We start from the raw sequence: 19308 nt of genomic DNA on the forward strand, positions 1-19308 counted from the left end.
CACAGGTACTGCATTTAGCATAATAAATATGCTCAAATCATAACATGGCAAACTCAGGTCTAACAGGCAACAACAGCTGTCAGAGTGTCATTGTGTCTTGACTTTGACTTCAAAACTGCATGTGATTATCACAAAGTGGGCATGTCTGTAAAGGGGAGTCTTGTGGGTACCCATAGAACCCATTTTCATCACATATCTTGAGGTCAGAGGTCAAGGGACCCCTTTGAAAATGGCCATGCCAGTTTTTCCTCCCCAAAATTTAGTGCAAGTTTGGAGCGTTATATATCCTCCTTCCTGACAAGTTGGTATCACATGGTAGGTACCAATGGATTCCTTAGGTTTTCCTAGTTTCATATGATACCAGTATCGTCACCCAGCTTTAAAACTGAGCATAAATGTGATGTAATGGTAATGCATTAGTGGCGTTAATCAAATTTGCGTTAACTTTGACAGCCCTGTAATTAACGATAGATGTGAATTCCTAAATTCTAAAGAGTTGTTTTGTTATGTAATTAATATTGTTTCATTAGATTTAAGGCTGCAACTAACGATTATTTTCATTATCGAATAAATATGTCTATTATTTTCTTCGATAAATAGATTATTTATACTATAAAATGTCAGAAAATGGTGAAAAATTTTGATCAGTGTTTCCCAAAGCCCAAGATGATGTCCTCAAATGTCTTGTTTTGTCCACAACTCAAAGATATTAATTTTACTGTCATACAGGAGTAAAGAAACCAGAAAATATTAACATTTAAGTTCAAAAATTCAAAACATTTCCCAAACCGATTAATCGATTATCAAAACAGTTTGCGATTAATTCAATAGTTCTACAACTACTCGATTAATTGTTGCAGCTCTGGATTGTTTTATATTAAATTATATATTGAACATTAATGAAGACAAGTGTCTGTCTGATGTTAATCATGTACACTGCTGATCAAATATCTATAATGATTTTGTAAAATAAAACAGAACCAAGCACCTATTTATAAATGCAGGAATTTAAGAGGCAATCTGGACTGCAATCTGTTCAGTGAGATTATTCAAATCTCTCTCGCAGCAAGTCTGACTGATGCTGCAGCACGGGGAAGATGCAGAGGACACCAGCAGTAAAGATTTTAGTGATTGAATATATTCTATGGATTACCAGTTTATTATATACATACATGTCGTCGCTGATTTTGGTATATCTTTACCTCAATGCTCCCTGTAGGGAAGCCATTCTGAAGTGTTTAATTTTGATATTTTTCCCCACATCGCCAGCCAACACAGCCCACAACAACACCCAAACATCGAGGGCTTTATCCCATCAAGAGACGCTGGGGGTGCACACCCTCGCAAGCGGAGATTAGTCCGTGTGAAGGTGACTCTACCTGTGCTTACACTTTTAAGTGTGCCAGGTGCTCAGTCAACCTCTGAATTCAAATTGGGCGAGCGGCGTGAGGCGGGCGGCCTCAGCGAGCCTCCCCACAGTATAACTTACCTGTCACCGGCTCGCCCCAGATAAGGACAGATGACCTTTCTCCAGGTTGTTATAATAAATCATCTCCAGAGGCGGTTATTCCTGGCGCGGCCCTCTCGTCAGGCCTTACAGGTATCAATTGAGAAATAACACAGCCAGGCACCTCCTCTGCTGCCATTTTCCACATGTTTGACATGTCAATCTGTCAAGTAAAGACACGGGTATGAACAAAACCGATGCACCCACACAGGCAAGGACGTCCTTTTATATGAATTGACAATGAGGCTAACCAGGGGGCTATTTCACAAAAGCAGATTTAAGAAATCCAGGATAACAGAGAAGGCGAGCTGGTCTAGTTAGTGCATCCTGTCTTAATAGGTTTCACGTTAGCCAAGCCAGGCTGAGGAGGTGCGACTAAGTTGAGCCAGGTGTAAGTAATTCGGATAGATGCGTGTTCTCTCTTTTCTTCAACAGACCACGAGGTAGATCATAGATTTACCGATGCTGAAATGGATCCGCGTTCCGCGTACTTTAAACCCATTGAAAAACATCTACTGATGGAAGATTTCGACGAAGTAAAGCATGAATATGTAAAAAGGCGACACGGCCGTCGGCTGCTGTAATAAAACTGAAACCGTCATAATTATACCATTCAAGGAGTTTCTTGTCTCTTTGCCTTAAAGCTGCAGTAGGCAGCATGCTTTTGGCATCATTTGGCAAAAAATCCATAATAACCTTTGAGCATATTGTAATTCAAGTGTTCTGAGAGAAAAACTAGACTTCTGCATCTCCTCATGGCTCTGTTTTCAGGCTTTAAAAAATCTAACCCGTGACGGGAGACTTTGGCCAATCACAGGTCACTTCAGAGAGAGAGCGTTCCTATTGGCTGTGTGTCACAAACTTTCTAATTTTACAGCTAAACAGTACACTACAAGATGTTTCTGAAAACATTTGAGGTGAAAAATAAGCATTACAGTAACAGAATATTGATTCATATTTGATCAGCGCTGCCTAGTTTTTTTAATCATATTTGCTCCATTTCTACCAACTGCTGCTTTAAAAAGTGGAGTGGTGGAAGGAAATATGTTTTTCAGGAAATTTAGCATGTAGATTAATTACAAACACTAATCCACAATGCTAGAATATTACAACCATTATATATATATATAAAATAATAACATTGCGTTAGACATGCTTACAGTGTGCATTGGAATAAACACTTATCTTTCTAATTTCCTCAATGTCTTTCTTTTTATCTCCATATGTGATTTTAAAGGTCCACTCTTTTTAAATAAATCAATGCAGAGGTGATAAGTGTGTAAGGGAATGGACTTTTTTTATTTGATATTTGATTTTCACTTCTGCAAACATGTGCTGTACAGACATCTAAACAGTTTGTGAATTCTGTAAAACACATATCAATTAGCGCAGCAGGAATTGTGCATGGTCGGAGTGACTGAAAAGATAACGCACCAGGATTAATCAAGCCTGGCTGTTAGCCTGGTCTGGATCAGGCTAACTGCACAGAATAAATCTCCATGGTAATTTATGTGCCACTGCTTTCATGAAACCAAGTTACGTCTAAAATGAGTCAGAATAACTGGAAAATCCCAGCTTAATCTGCTATCTAGGTTTTGTGAAACAGCCTCCAGGTCTGCCTTGTTTACATGATTGTTGAACATTTTGTTTCTGTTCATTATTTTCTATGTTCTCTTGCAGTGATTCTTGCTGTAATCATAATATATAGCACACATTTTATTGGGTCTTATTGGGTGACACTTAAAGCTAAACTGGTTAAAAGAGCCAGCCAAATGTTTTTGCAACACAGCACAAAAAGGCTGTATAAAGCCAACAACCAGTGTCTTCAAAGCAATATTCATGAACTCGCTGATCAGGCAGCTCTTGATCAGCAAACACTAAAGAATTTATGGTGAAAATCTTCAAGTTTTGCACAATTACTTTTTTTTATGGACTGTTTATACTAGAGAACTAGAATGTTCTTTTCTCAATTAGAGTGAAAACAGAGCCAAAGTTAATTGCCCCTCTGATAATAGGAGCATTTGAGCAGGCCTCTTGGGGACATTAAACACCGAATCTCTGAATCGCTGCACCAGCTGACTCATTCTCATCACACTGATGACTGCATTTAACTAAATCAGTGTGAGGTGCTTTGCTTCTCTTCTTTTTTACTTCAGTCTGGGGTGTGATCTCACACTGATCAAAAGCTGACTGGGAAGTAGGAGTTCAGCGCCGCGACAGCACGCCAGGGATCTGAGAGCTCATAAAGGCACGCGGCTCAGCGCTAGAACAAGGCATTCATCATATGCGATGGCATGGATCAAATTAAGAAATCAACATTTCTGACTCGAGCTGAAACAGTTTAACGGCTGAATCTTCACAGTGCCATTCCTTTCAGTGAGGAAATTGTGCCGTAAAAATAAAGCAAATGTGCTACATTGCAGTGATTCCACATTTCTTTTCCACAGGAGGATCTAAGTCTACCCAAACCAGCTTCCAGAAAACGGTGACACGAGGGTCCTTGCCAGCCACTCGACCAAATGCCACACTTTAATCACACTATAAGAGCTGAATCAGACAATTGGAGATTCATATTTGCCGGACCAGCAAGTATTTGACAGCAGCATCAGAGAAGCTACAAGTCTGCTCTGGCAAGCCGCATGGCTTTCATTACCTAGAGTGGCTTTTAGAGAACGCCGGTAAGCTCCATCCATACTACATCTCGAACAGCTCCAAGCCAAATGGACAATGACAAATATCCATAACAAGACAGACACATGCAAAGCTTTTCATTTTTCTCCAAATGCAAAAATTCCAGAGGCCTATAAGGGCTCAGTTATTCAATCAACGTGTACTGAACAATGATGTGTGAAGACAACTTGGGCCTCCCTGTTTGGCGCATCATGTATCAAGCTGCAGATTTCCGCATGGAACTGGGACACTAATCCCCTTTCCAATAGAAGAGACATCACATGGCAAAAAAAAAAAATTATAATCTTCCTAAAAGTGATTAAAAACTTCTTAAAACTGGGTACACACTCACACAAAGTACTACACATCTTTACTAAGATAAGCATTGTGTGATAAAATAAGAATTGCAGAGAAGATCCCAGAGATTGTAGTCAGTGGCAAAGATTATTTTAACTCGTAGGTCCTAGTTTGTCACATAATCGGAATATAATGTCTTCCATCTTTTTTTCTTCCTTTTTCAAGCTGTATTAAAGTAAGCAGTGAAAAAATAAATGATTTCATCCTAAAAATCTAACCCATGTTATACTTTCAACTTCTACAGCCAACTTTCTGTATTACACCCTTTTTTAACTTAAACATATCACTATTTATCTAAACCTGCAATAATACATTTTTGGCCACTTGCAGGACGTACAACAAGCTGTAAACACAGCATTGACATTATAAAGTTAAGATGAGGAATGTGATTAGGGCTGCAACTAATGATCATTTTCATTGTCGATTAATCTGTTGATTTTTTTCAATTACTCGATTAGTTGTTTGGTCTATAAAATGTCATAAAATGGTGAAAATTGTTGATCAGTGTTTCTCAATGGCCAAGACGACGTCCTCACATGTCTTGTTTTGTCCACAAATCAAGTTAACTTTCATAGAGGAGTAAAGAAACCAGAACATATTCACATTTAAGAAGCTGGAATCAGAGAATTTAGACTTTTTTTTCTTAAAAAATTACTCAAACTGATTAATCAATTATCAAAATAGTTGATGATTAATTTAATAGTTGACAACTAAACAATTAATCATTTCAGCTCTAAAATATATTAATATTGCAATACTTTAATCAGTGGGCCACAGGCTTAATCACCAGTGTGTTACTTCATTCGCCGATAGTGACAGTAATTTAAATCGAAATCTTCAAGATTATTACTTTAAAGTTGTTTATTTGGCATTTCAACACTGAATAAACAGTGTAACTAATAATAATAGTCAGTTTATTATTGCCAGGAAGCAGGACTTTAAATGATTAAACATAATAATAATACTAATACTACTACTACTTCTAATATAAAAAAATATATATATTTATATAGCGCTTTTCAAGAACTTAAGGGCACTTTGCACAGCTAAAATGATCATGAACGAAACAAACATTTTTACTAGGGCTGTCAATCGATTCAAATATTTAATCACGATTAATCACGATTCTCCATAATTAATCGCGATTAATTTCAAATTAATTTTTTATTTTGCAAAATGTACCTTAAAGGGAGATTTGTCAAGTATTTAATGCTCTTATCAACATGGGAATGGACAAATATGCTTGCTTTATGCAAATGTATGTATATATTTATTATTGGAAATAATTTAACAACACAGAAAAAAATAAATACTCAAACTGGTTAATCAATTATCAAAATTGTTGGCGATTAATTTAATAGTTGACAACCAATTGATTAATCAATTAATTGTTGCAGCTCTAAATGTGATTGCAAACAGCTGGCTGCTTACACATCCAGCAGATATGGAGCAGCATAAGCATTTATTTGGAGACATAGTTCTGGTCACCTGATAAATGTATGATCAATATTCACTCTCTTGAGGGAAGTAACTTCCTCTTTAGCTGATAAATGCTCCACTAATAGTATCAATCATCTAGTCAAGCATTAACTTCTGAGCCCTAACCAACAATCTGAGGTGGTTAAGTTAAGCATCACCTCTCTCTCTTTTGCAGAAATATGATATCAGTATTGCATGATGACAACCAGCATCAGTAAATGTAATAACTTTAGAGTACAATAACAAGATTTTTAATTGGATGTAAGAGTACAATTTAATGAACTGAAAATGGACAACTGTGTTATGAATAGGGAATACTGGCTGCTCTGCTTTACTTGGAAATGTCTTAATGTTAGCTAAGTCTTTCTGCATGGAAACTGTTCAAAGTTTCTATTCTATTAAAAAGCACTCTTTTCCTTCTGCATATAGTCTTTTGAATCACATTTAATGACTTCCTTGACCATTTTCATTTTCTTTGTCATGACGCTGAACAAGTGCTTGACATATGCTGTTGCACTCTCCGCAGAGGTAACACTTAATTATCAAACCAACTGGATTACTGCTCAGGCTTGCCAGCAATGACGACTTGAATTAATGACACATGAAAAGCAATCTCCGCGCCCTGGAAGTCCAAGGCCTGCAGGGCACCCACACCTCCACACATAATAAACACCCTATCACTGTGATGAGCACTTTGCCTCCTATATCTGAAGATACGACCAGAACTGTAAATCTGCTCAACTTTCCTCCTTCGAGTTCATCTGTGTCTGGAGGGCATCCATTACCCTGCTGCTTTACTGTGTCTCATGGAGGTTGTGCGCTTTCTCTTTTTCACTGAGCGAGAGGCTTCAGAGTACACAGAAGAAAAAGTCCATAAAGAGAATTTATCAATTTACTGGTAATACTGTATTTAAAAGTTTAAAATGTGAGCTACAGTACCGTATAGTCTTAACCCTCTGAGATGCAGCTCAGCACTGTGTCAAATCACTCCAAAATACCACATTAAGACACCAAGACCTTGAGGAACACCATAGAAAAAGCCATGCTGTGATTTGCTATCAAAAACTTTTGACAGCATTTTTCGGCGATTGGATGGCGAACACTTTTATTTTTCTAAAAAGTGCTCAGACACCCCCTTATTGTCCATCCGGCTAGGAAAGCCATCCATCCTCAGAATGCCCTAGGTCTCTAGTTTGTGGCTCCAAAGTTTCATGAGGCTGTGATTATCCTAGAGGTCACCACAGGTCATTTTATACATCGAGGTCAAATTTAAAAAAGAAATGGCTCCTATGGGGACTAACATCATCACACATGAATACAATTGGTCTCATTGGATCCACAAGAGTCTCAGCTTTACAGTGATACCCAATTTATGCAATTCCAAGACTGTTTAGAGACCCCAGTATGCAGAAATATTCAGATACACCATTTTAGAAAAGGTGAAAATAACACATTTACACTGCATTCAAAAAACTGCATGTGATTATCATAAAGTGTGCATGTCTATAAAGGGGAGACTAGTGGGTACCCATAGAACCCATTTTCATTCACATATCTTGAGCAGTGGCAGCACATGGGCCCTGTGTGCCAATGACCCACCCACGGCTAATTTGACGTAGCCTATTTTTTTACACTTCTATAGTCTTAGTTATGTGAAATAACAGAAAAGAAATGTATTAGACAAATATTAAAGGAGCAATGTGTAACATTTATGGGGATCTATTGGCAGAAATATAATATAATATTGATAAGTATGTTTTCTTTAGCGTATAATCACCTGATAATAAGAATCATGTTTTCGTTACCTTAGAATGAGCCATTCATATCTACATAGGGAGCGGGTCCTCTCCGCGGAGCTGGCCTCCATGTTTCTACAGTAGCCCAGAACGGACAAACCAAACACTGGCCAGTGATTAGAGTGTGTGTGTATGTGGGAAGTGAGTGGGGAAGTAAGAGAGAGAGAGCGGCGGCGATGACGGCGGGAGCGAGTAACGTTATTGATTCCAGCCAAAGCAGGAAAAATTAACAGAGTTTGGTTTGTCCGTTCTGGGCTACTGTAGAAACATGGCGATCACTAGGTAGATATAACTCTATATATAATTCAGGTGATTTTACACTAAAGAAAACATAGTTATTAATATTATATTCCATTTCTGCCAATAGATCCCCCTAAATGTTACACACTGGTCCTTTAAATATGTATTAAACATGTTTGCAGATTCTAAGAGTGCCCATTAAGTGCCCAAATATTGTGTAATAAAATGAAGAATCTACATCAGTGTTGGCAAAATGTAAAATATAACTGCTGTCTGCAAGTTCAAGGTCACCTGTGTTGGGCTGGCAAAGACTCCCTCCCACATGCCGAGACAGGGAGATGCCCAACATTGGGAGATGTCATGTGCAGGTAGTTGATAGAGTTGCAGCATTATTGGATGATAATATATATCCGTTGTAACAACCATATGGCAGACAAGGCTTGCAGTGGTCCTTCACCAAGTCACCATAGTGATGCGGTGTTCAAACTAATTGTAGCTGAACCAAACAGACAAAGAACATCATGCACACCTCGGCACTTGATCAATTGTAGGTCTGTGAGATGTATTTTGTGGGCATTGTCTCACCATGAAGTGTGTGCCTCCCCTTTATATTTCATTATAACTTCTCCCTTCCCCTTTGTATGATCTCAATAAAGTATTATTAAGGAGTGTAGTAGATAGAGTGAGACATGCATGGTTCAATGATCCGAGCTGTAACTGGTAACGACCACGCAGTAATTGCAGCCCTCTCTGCATCACTTATTATGAATAAAATATGATGTGAGGTGTTATTCAGCAAAAGATTAGGGCACGTCATTGGTGTGCCATGTAAGTAATAACAGTCTATTACCGCTCCCGTAGGATTGGTGTAGAAACTAAGGGAATGTGAATATGTTATTTTTTATGCCTGGTAGAAAAAACATAATTAGCTTTAATAGTTTTGTAATACCCGCCATTCATTGGGTACTATTCCAACTAAGCTAGAGTAACCAGTAATGGTGATACTGGTGATCCAAAAAAAACTGGGACATAACCAGGCGGAGGTAGAAGGAAGTTAACGCTTTTATTGTTGTAGTCTGATTAACGTGACCTCATACCCGTTCCGTATCCGTCAACCAAAACAAACCGGCCAAAACGACAAAGTAGAAAACGGCGGAGGGTCTTTGTGGATACGCCCTCACATTTTAAATCCAAAGTGGTAAACACTACACATACAGTAAAGTATGGAAACACTATGGGTTTACAGTAGTTGCCAATTTGTGTTCTATATACACAACTTAAGATAAAAACCTTGATGACGCAGTGATCTAAACATCATTATCCAGAATCACAGCAGAGGACATCCTCTGTCATTGCTACATACTGTAGGCACATCTCTCTCTCTCTCTCTCTCTCTCTCTCTCTCTCTCTCTCTCTCTCTCTGTCTCTCTACGCTTCATCAAAGAGCGCCCATACTGTACTCGTGTTTTGGCTTTGGTCTCTTTGTACTTCTGAACTGAGCATTCATTATGCATAAGCAACAAGAAAGCTGCTAATGAAGATTTTATAATTGATAAAAACTGCAGCATCAGCATATGCATAACATTACCATGAGGCCACAGTTAAAAGGGGAACAACTAACATGAAATGAAACAGGGAAAAAAGCTGTACAGTCCAACACTTTAAAGACTTAAAAAATGTATATCAATTGTATTGGTCTGAATGTTTATAGCCTTTATCCAAATCATAAATGAATGTACCTGCTAAATATGTAGAGAGTGGATGAGGCAAGAAACAAGACTCCAGGGGAAACAAATAAGCATGTTTTAGTGTTGACTGCCTCAGATTCATGAATTCAAGTCAATTTTGTTTTGTATTTTCAAATCCAACTTGAATTTCTAACAACACATGTGCCAAGCTGTGTTTTTGAATAAAGCTGAAGGCACAGAAACAAGGATTTGCAACTACTGTAGAAAACTAGAGGTATGCACTCTCGCACAAACGCACATTATGCAGGCTGAAATAGGAGCAGCATTTTTAGAGAGATATGTGCTTATTACCAGAGTTTCACAAATAGTTTTTAGCCATTAGCATTTGATTGGTTTAGCTTTGTGATTAACAGTGTTTCCCCCTTATTTATCATGTGTATTTGTTGAACTGGGTGGTGTGCAGGGATAAATAAAGTTGTATTGAATTGAACTGAATAGAATTAAGGAATCCAGGTAAGGGGAAAAGGTATTTTGGCTTTATGCCTGACAGTTCATGAGTCATGGTGGCCCTATTCACACCAAAACATTTTTCCTTGGCCCATGACATAAATTTTCATCCAACTCTGTTTTGTACTATTTGAGATATCTCGTAATTAACAGAGAGGCAGATAAACAAACAGAGCTGGACTCATAACCTCCATGGCAGAGGTAATAACAAGACTCTGATGAATTAAAAATAAATATGAATATCTGTAGTGAATTCATAAGTAATGGGCTGGCTCTTGATCGTTCTTGAACTCAAACAAATATAAATAATTGATGTTCCACCAAAGTGAGACATTGCTTTGCTACATTTCAAGGAATCAGTGAAAGGAGGAGAGATATATGAATAAAATTCAAATCAGTTCAACACCACTTCAGTGGTATTAAGTCATCAAAACACCACATTAGAAATGTTGTAAGCTAAAAAAACTCTTAATTCAGCCAACAATTCTTGTCTCGTCCAGCCTCTATAGACACATATTGTCAGAGCCGGCCCCAGGCATTAGGCAGTATTGGCGAATGCTACGGACACCGTCCATCCATAGGCGCACCCCGAATGAGGGAAGACATTTTTTTTTTATAACTTTTACTATTTTTTACTAATAATATTTTAATACTATTATTTAGAAATATTACAAAAAAGCCCACAATAACATAAATATGGAACGTATTCTCATATAACGCTTTGTATGATATCTTACAAAAAAGTTCTTCCTCCATTTTCGTTCGTTTTACTACGAATGTCCAGCAACACGTGTCAATTTCTGCTCGTTACATGCACACAGTCTTTTAAAAATAAACTTCCGTCTTCACAGGAAACAACTTGGTTAGGCTTAGGCAACAAAACTACTCAGTTAGGTCTAGGAAACGATCAACTTCATTAGGTTTAGGCAACAAAACCACTTAGTTAGGTTTAGGAAACGATCGACTTCATTAGGTTTAGGCAACAAAACCACTTAGTTAGGTTTAGGAAACGATCGACTTGGTTAGGTTTAGGCAACAAAATTACTCAGTTAGGTCTAGGAAACGATCAACTTCATTAGGTTTAGGCAACAAAATTACTTAATTAGGTTTAGGTAACAAAACTACTTAGTTAGGTTCAGGAAAAGATCGTAGTTTGGCTTAAAAAAAAACCCTCTGGAAGTGGCGTTGCTTAACTACGTAAGTTACATAACCATATCATGAATAAATGAACGTTGACTTCTGATTTCACATGGGACATGAACGCCTCTCTCCTGGGCAAAAGTCCTGTATTTTTTGACCCACCCCAACCTCCTCCCTACGTGGCGTTCGCTGCTCTTTGTATTTCTGGGTTCACGATTATGTGACAAACTGATTTTGTGGGATATACACAAATTACAGTTCATTACTTTTCATATGTATAGCTACGAACAGTGTAGCTTAAGGTCCTATTTTCTGGGTTGCCCGCAGCATCAACCTAATAAATAGCTAGAGTTAACGTCAGTTACTCCCACCTTAAATTCATTAGGGAACGTTGGAAGAAGCATTCAGTTGTTTGGGGAATAACCTACAACATCATTTTGAGAAATACAGTTTTTCTTTGAAGTATGATCTGCATAGCTTAATTTCAAGGACATAAATCTACACAGCTTCTGTGTGAGTGTATGAACACAGTGATTGGTTTGCTGCTATGCAGGGGGCACCAGCTAATATCTTGCCTAGAGCACCAAATTGGTCATGGCCGGCTCTGCATACTGTAAAGAGATGCTGACATTGTCAACAGCAGCAACACATTACAAAAAGGATAACCCTGATTAATTCTTCTCATTTCTTCAACAAAACTTCCAGTTTCCACCCCTGTGTTTCAATGCATGTCAACCACCTATGAAATATAGGCTTTGATTTGCTATTAAAACACATTTTCAGGGGAGCCGTGAAGAATTAAAACTATGAAGAAGAATGTGGAATAAATGAGATGCTCAGGTGGAATCAGCAGTGAATTATTTGTCTTCTCCTTGAAAACAAACCAAGCTCACACTCTGGGCACCAAGAGTAAGTTGTCACCTCAGCTGAAGAAGCAGTCTCTCTTTCTGTTGTATGAATGACAATGCGACATATCAGTATTCAATATTACAGGTATATCATCTGCTGGGGATGTTTAAAGGGGACATTTCATGCTCGTATTCAGGTTCATACTTGTATTTTTGGTTTCTACTAGAACATGTTTACATGCTTTTAACGTTCAAAAAACACATTATTTGTCTCATACTGTCAGTCTGAAACGCTCCTTTTTAGCGCCTGTCTCTTTAAGACCCCCTTCCGAAAAAAGCCCAGTCTGCTTTGATTGGCTTGCGAGAAAAGTTAGGTGCACTTTTGCAAAGGTAGTTTTCAAACTGTGGGTGGAGATACTCAGATGGAGGGTGGTATATTGTAATGAGCCTGCATGTGACATAGGAAGGGGAGCCAAATCTGAATGGCATCAAATCTGAAAGGCATCACATGCCTTAAGTTTCACTTTGACTTTTTATTTTAAGTCAAAACACAATGTTTCCCCTAAACCTAACTAAGTGTTTTGGTTGCCTGAACCTAAAGCAGTTGTAGTTTTGTTGCCTAAAACTAAAGAAGCCATCTTGTTTGTGTTCACAACCTAACGTTTCATTCAGTTTTACAACGTGCTAGAACGTGTTGCTTTTAAGTTTCGCTGTAAGCCCCTAATAACCCACATCTATGGTGCTTATAGCGATCAATAACGCCTATTTAATGGCCTGATAACAGTCGAATCGGCTGGTTTGTGAATTGGTAGGCACTCCAGATACCCAAATGTATGTGTACAAGCGCTGAAAATGTGATTTTTTCATGATATGTCCCTTTTAAAATAAGTGTTGCTGGTATTTGCTCAGACTCTAAATTGCCCATAGGTGTGACTGTGAGTGTGAATGGTTGTCTGTCTCTATGTGTCAGCCCTGTGATAGTCTGGCGACCTGTCCAGGGTGTACCTCGCCTTCGCCCAATGTCAGCTGGGATCAGCTCCATAGGATAAGCGGTTACAGATGATGGTTGGATGGATGGATGGTATTTGCTCATAAGCAAATATTCTGTTATTAAAACTGATAAAAGTAAAATGATAATACGTTTATAGTGTAACACTGCTGCTTTATTCAGGGCGTATAATGTATGCTTCACTGTAAGGACTTCAGGCTGTATGTTTGATAATCAAATTTCCTCACCCCAGACCTGTAGCCGTAACAATAAAGCTGTGATATTGTTATTTTTTTAATCTCAGTGAGAGAGATTCTGGCTGCACCACGATGGAAAATAATATTGAAGTGAGAATCTGAATGAGCTCATTTTTATTTAGATGGAAAGCAACATCAAATATTTCTCGGATACTGACCAACGACCTTTTACTACACATGCAAAACAATTCTGAAGACGCAATTTACTCAGCCCATGCTTTATGCAAGTATACATTTTGAAAAAATCAGCTCCTTGTTTTGTGCCCCAGTGTCACATTGAATATATCTTACCCGAGTACCTCCAGACGAAACAGTTAGCTAATGAACGTGTAACAATCAGAAATAATTCTAGCAGCTCTCCGCAGCACAGGCCTCTGAAATCGCCTGAGAGGAAAACAACCTGCTCAACAAGCCATCTTCATGCAGCCGACAAGGTAATGCCATGGTGCTCTCCACAAAGCAACTTGAGAGGACAGCACTTAGAGGTATGTTTCTCCAAAAATCCCCTGAAGAGAGGCATGCTCGCCCGCTCCACTTCTCCCCTGACTGACAGCACACTCCAGAGGAGCCACGCCGCGGGACACGCACACTGATCCAGTCTGACACGCCTGACCTTTCCTGGGCCGCACGGCTGGCTCACTGTGCGGCGCGCCCTGCCCCGGCTGGAAAGGCCATACAATGCCACGCAGGCACTGCCATTGCCATCGCGGCCCACCTCGCACCCCTCCTTACTGCCATCTCAAGAGCTGGCAAGGTGAATGCCTGGGACTGCGGAGAGACAGCCACTCCATCTGAGAGGCTCTCAACCGCAAAACAAGGGTATGCCATCTGAATTTGGCAGTGATGAACGATTGGTATTCCCCATTGCACCCTCAGGGAGGAGTTAAGATTTTTTTTGTAACAAGTGGATTATTTATTTTAAAAAAAGTACTATACGAGGGTGCTTTTTACTTTGACCTTATCCTTATTTAAGATATTTTAATTAAGGCATTGTTCATACACAAAATGATTATGAGGATGAAATCTGCATAGCAGTCATCTCACTTAGTAAATGATGCATTGTGCAGTGGCTGGTTAGTGAAGGGGGTCTAACGTAGTGTGTCTGCCAACAGTCTCGGTCGAGGCAGACTTATCTCAGAATAGATGCTGCGGGAGGAGCCCGCTAAAGAACAAGGGACGGGAGGACTAGTAAGTGCAGAATAGATGCTGCAGCTGTGAAATGAAGAGCTGTCGCATCCAGTGAGCACTTTCCTGAGCAACGGAAACACTTGGCACAGCAGAAATAAATCATGTGCTTCAGTGTAAGATTGTATTTTTCAAAACAGAGAAGGGAACTCTTGTGTGCTTGTGTGACAAGATATTTGGTCAATGCATGCTTTTTCTACATGTGGAAGTATTTTTGAGGATATATATATATATATATATAACGGAGTAATAAACTTTTAATGTGCTAATTTAATGAATAACCTAAACTGTAATGCAATTTAAAGAATCACAAACTGCATTAAAAATACACAAATCCATTCTGCTGAGTGGAAACACACACATACAGTATTGCTCAAGCAGTGACTAGTTCATTACAATGTGTCCTCCCTTTAGTAATTGTACTGCATCTCTATCACATTAGTCACAGTATACAAGCAATTGTAAAAGGTATTTTCTACTGCAATTAGAACGGAACATATTGTTGAGATAATGCATATTAAATTAACCGGTTCTTCTCAGATAACTTCTGTACATCCTGGGATAAAATGGCATCAAATATAAAGACGTTTGTAGTGCATCTGTTCTGTAAGCCATCAAGAACACCTTAAAGCTACTTATCACACAAGACACAAGGCCAAGGATTAGGGCTGTCCTCGACCAAAGAAATTCTTAGTCCACTGACACTCATACGATTTTGACGACGAATCGACTCATTGATTTAATCAACAGATCTGTGAAACTGAGTTTCTCCACAAAGAATCACTCAAAAGCACCACTTTAAATCTTGTGTTTACCAGAGATGTGCTAATACGTGTCCTGAAATAAGTCATTCGGCATGAAAAAATCATAAAAAACAACTAATAGACGAAAGAAATCTTAGTAAACTAAGACCAAAGTGGCTAATGAATTGACTAATTTACTAAGAAGGGGCAACCCTACCAAGGATGCAGGGGGAGAAGTGTGTACTGGTGTATGGAGTACGATACACCCCAACTTTGGACAATTTAATCGACAGAGATGCATTCATCAAAGGGATGACAATTCAGCAAAAAAAAAAAAAATCAGTCACTAACCCTTTAACTTATGCTTATGGATTCAGAGTATGCACACTTTCATAAAACTCACACAGCACTGGCACAGCTGGGCAGGAACAAGTTCATTGTGAGCAGCTGATGTGAACACAAAGGACAAATACAGACGATTTACATGTCTGAACGTCAAGCAAAGTAAGAGACTCTTAAATGTTGTTATGGCAGTTCATACTATTACATTATCCCTAGTCTAACACACTTGTGTGTGCACTCCCACAAAATGAGCTGATGCTGGGTGATTGATTGCAATTATTTGCCTTCTTACAATCAGTGTAAGTATTATTCCTGACTTCCTGACTAGGGGAGGCAATTGTAACAATTTATGGTTTTAATGTCATTACTCAAAAACCTCTTGAACTATTTGGATTAAAAAAATGTATGTAGGCAACTTGTATTTCTGTTCTACTTGTTAACAGTCATCAAATGGAAACCTTTTAATGCAGCAACAAATTGGTAAAAACTTAGAATTAAAATTCCCAGTCTATAATGTATACAGTATATAAACATAGAATTGAATTGAATCGATCGGCTCCATTGTCACCGATATTCAATCCAGCTATCTGAGTAACGATCAGCTCGATATCCGATCCGGTATCGGTATAGGTGCATCCCTAGTTAGAATCACAATATTGACTGAAACACTATACGTCAAATGTTACATCTGCCTCCACATGCAGGGGCGATTGTAACAACACACGTAATACCTTCATATAAATACCAAAGTCCACAATAAACTACCAAGAATATAGATAAAACTATTTAAAATCCATTGAACAATGAATTTCTTTCAGACAAACTTTGATAAGTATGAGACATAAATGTGACAGGCACAGTTTGCGTTGGTTCAGGGGGCTCACCGAACCCCCTAGTGGCAGTAGCCAAAAATGCATGTAGGGATTTAAATATTATCTATATATTTTTTTTTTAAATAACACAGAACTAATAAATAATTGTAATGATGAATAGTATCAACCTTTCTTGTGTCTTCTTCTTTGACAGAATAAGGTTTGAATCTGAAATATTGCAAAATAGATGCGTTTTGCTTTTCGCTTCGACACCAAATCCTCCGCCATCTCTCGGTCGGTCAACTCTCTCTCGTCCCGCGTGTGAGAAATATGACACCTGCCACTCTGAGCTGAGACTCAGTACAGAGCATACGCTTTCACTTTTGTAGCGTCCGTCATCTGACTATCTATTGTTATCACGCCGCTGATACTCCAAAATGAACTAAATGGGTTTTATTTCTGTTAAAAAGCAAACCAACACGTAATATAATCGGTGTGTGCCCGACAACCGTGTAACACCGGTAACACCGACCACCGTGACATGCCCACATTCCCTCTCGATTTTTTTTTCGTGAACCACCAACCCTTAAAGTTCAAACTGTGCCTATATGAAGTTTGTTCTTTGGCAGGCAGAGAGGTGATCATCACAGACCATGAGCATATATGTCTTGTTTCTTGATTGGTGCAATTCTTTCTTTCATGGTTTATTTAATAGGGACCAATACAATGTACATAGACAACTTAAAAACAGCTATCTGATGCCAGTATCATAGTGCTCATAGTGGATGCTAATTTGCAACACCTGTCCCTAGAAGGGCTTTTTGTGAATTTGAGATGTTACATTTGCCCCCGGTCTCCCCTACAGTATATCACTCCAGTGGGAGCACCATCTCATCCATCACTCAGCTCACTTTTTACTGTTCAAGAAGACTGAAGGCTATATGCCAACTAACACCAGGACAAAATTAAATGTATCATAAACCTTAAAGTTCAAACTGCGCCTATATGAAGTTTGTTCTTTGGCAGGCAGAGAGGTGATCATCACAGACCATGTCTTGTTTCTGATTGGTGCAATTTGAGATGTTACCATTGCCCCCGGTCTCCCCTACAGTATATCACTCCAGTGGGATCTCATCCATCACTGAGCTCACTTTTTACTGTTCAAGACTGAAAGCTATGCCAACTAACACCAGGACAAAATGAAATGTATCATGGGGACTCCAGCAGTGCATGTGTCTTGCATGCCACATTGATGTGGTTTGGAGCTTATTTCAGCATATCTGCATTCACACACACATGCAAACAAGGTGGAATCACATGCATATACCTTTTATTCCTCTGGGCCTCCTTCTTATCCATAATGACAGGCACACAGTTCGTTAGCTCGGTCCAGTCTGCATGCAGTCCGCAGCTCCAGCCGGTAGAGAACCGAGAGAAGAGCCAGGACTCCTCTTTGCCCGGCCGGTGACATGTGCATTTCTTCTGTCCGGGCTTGCAGTCGCACGGCTGCTCCAAGCGGATATTCCTCACCAAGTGCCTCCCGAAAGTGGTCCCTCCTGTCTTCTGGATGTGCAGAAACACGATCACGTCGTCCCCTTTGATGTTGAACTCCACGTGTCTGTCCAGGTCTCTCTCGGTGAAGTTGAACTTGGACGGCAGCTTGTAAGGAGGGCTGTCATCCTCCAGGTCCTGATCTCTGTAGAAATCATCGCTGTTGTCCTGGTAGAGTAAGCTCACACCACTTAATTTCTCCCCAGCCTTAAAGTAGCACGAATTGCTGCCAGCTGGACATATGTACTGGTAACCTATCATAACAAAGAGGACAGCTAAGATAGGCACCAAGATGAGCTTACTGGGTCTATCATCCATTATTTCAAGATAGTGCACTTCATTCCATTACTGTGAATAAATAAATAACCCCTATGGGATCAATAGCCATGCATGCCTCAGAAAGACTCCCACATGTTGATCAGATAATGCACTTAATGTGGAAGTCCACCTTTTCTGCACTGCGCTGGAAATCTAGTCCAAAGTCAAGAGTCATGGCATTCAGATGTGTGGCTGTCCCAACTTCTTCTGGAGCCGGTTGTACAGTAGATGAGCTGCTGCATCCGCGCAGACGACTCCCATAGTCCGGGTGTCTGAAGTTCAAAATGAGGATGCTGATGATAGTTTTTTAGCTTCTTTATCTATTTTAAATCGCAGTGTGGTTCATTTCGGTGGTAATTCTGCAGAAATGTGCCGCTGCTCGGACTGGACTGGGCTGGATCCTCCTCCGGCTGCATCCTACATCCTCCTCGGTCTGACTGACTGTGCTGAAGCAGCTTTAGAGAGGAGGATGCTGCTGGTACTGATGCTGAGGATGCTGATGCTGATGCTGCTGCATCCCAGCCGACACATATGCGTTACCTCTTTCGTCGTCCTGGTTGGGCTGGATAACTCTACATCCCATCCCATAACCTGATATGTTCAGGTGGAATTTCATTCATTCATTTCATTCATTCTCACTGTGCAATATCATTTCCCACTTTTGTTAATAGTCTGTTTATTGTCAATACTGTATATACTGCTCCTATTTGTATACTTCCTTCTATTTAAATGGTTCATATTTTGTTACACTTTGTTTAGCTCTTTTTTTACTGTGTTAGCTGATGCATCTTGGTTTTTTTTGCGCTATCCCCTTTGCTGCTGTACACTGCAAATGTCCCCACTGCAGGACTAATAAAGGAATATATTATCTTAGCTTATT

At 39.3% G+C, this 19308-nt stretch overlaps 1 protein-coding gene across 1 annotated transcript in view; it reads right to left on the minus strand.

Moving 5' to 3' along the window:
* hs6st3b (heparan sulfate 6-O-sulfotransferase 3b) overlaps positions 1–19072 on the minus strand; it is a 77153-nt gene extending 58081 nt beyond the window's left edge. The window contains exon 1 of the mRNA XM_037790740.1: positions 17887–19072. Coding sequence (XP_037646668.1) covers positions 17887–18428 — 542 coding nt within the window. The 5' untranslated portion in view covers positions 18429–19072. The remainder of the gene's footprint in view (positions 1–17886) is intronic.
* Positions 19073–19308: the final 236 nt, after the last annotated feature.

This window comes from Sebastes umbrosus, chromosome 13 (assembly GCF_015220745.1).
Source record: "Sebastes umbrosus isolate fSebUmb1 chromosome 13, fSebUmb1.pri, whole genome shotgun sequence".
NCBI lineage: Eukaryota > Metazoa > Chordata > Actinopteri > Perciformes > Sebastidae > Sebastes > Sebastes umbrosus.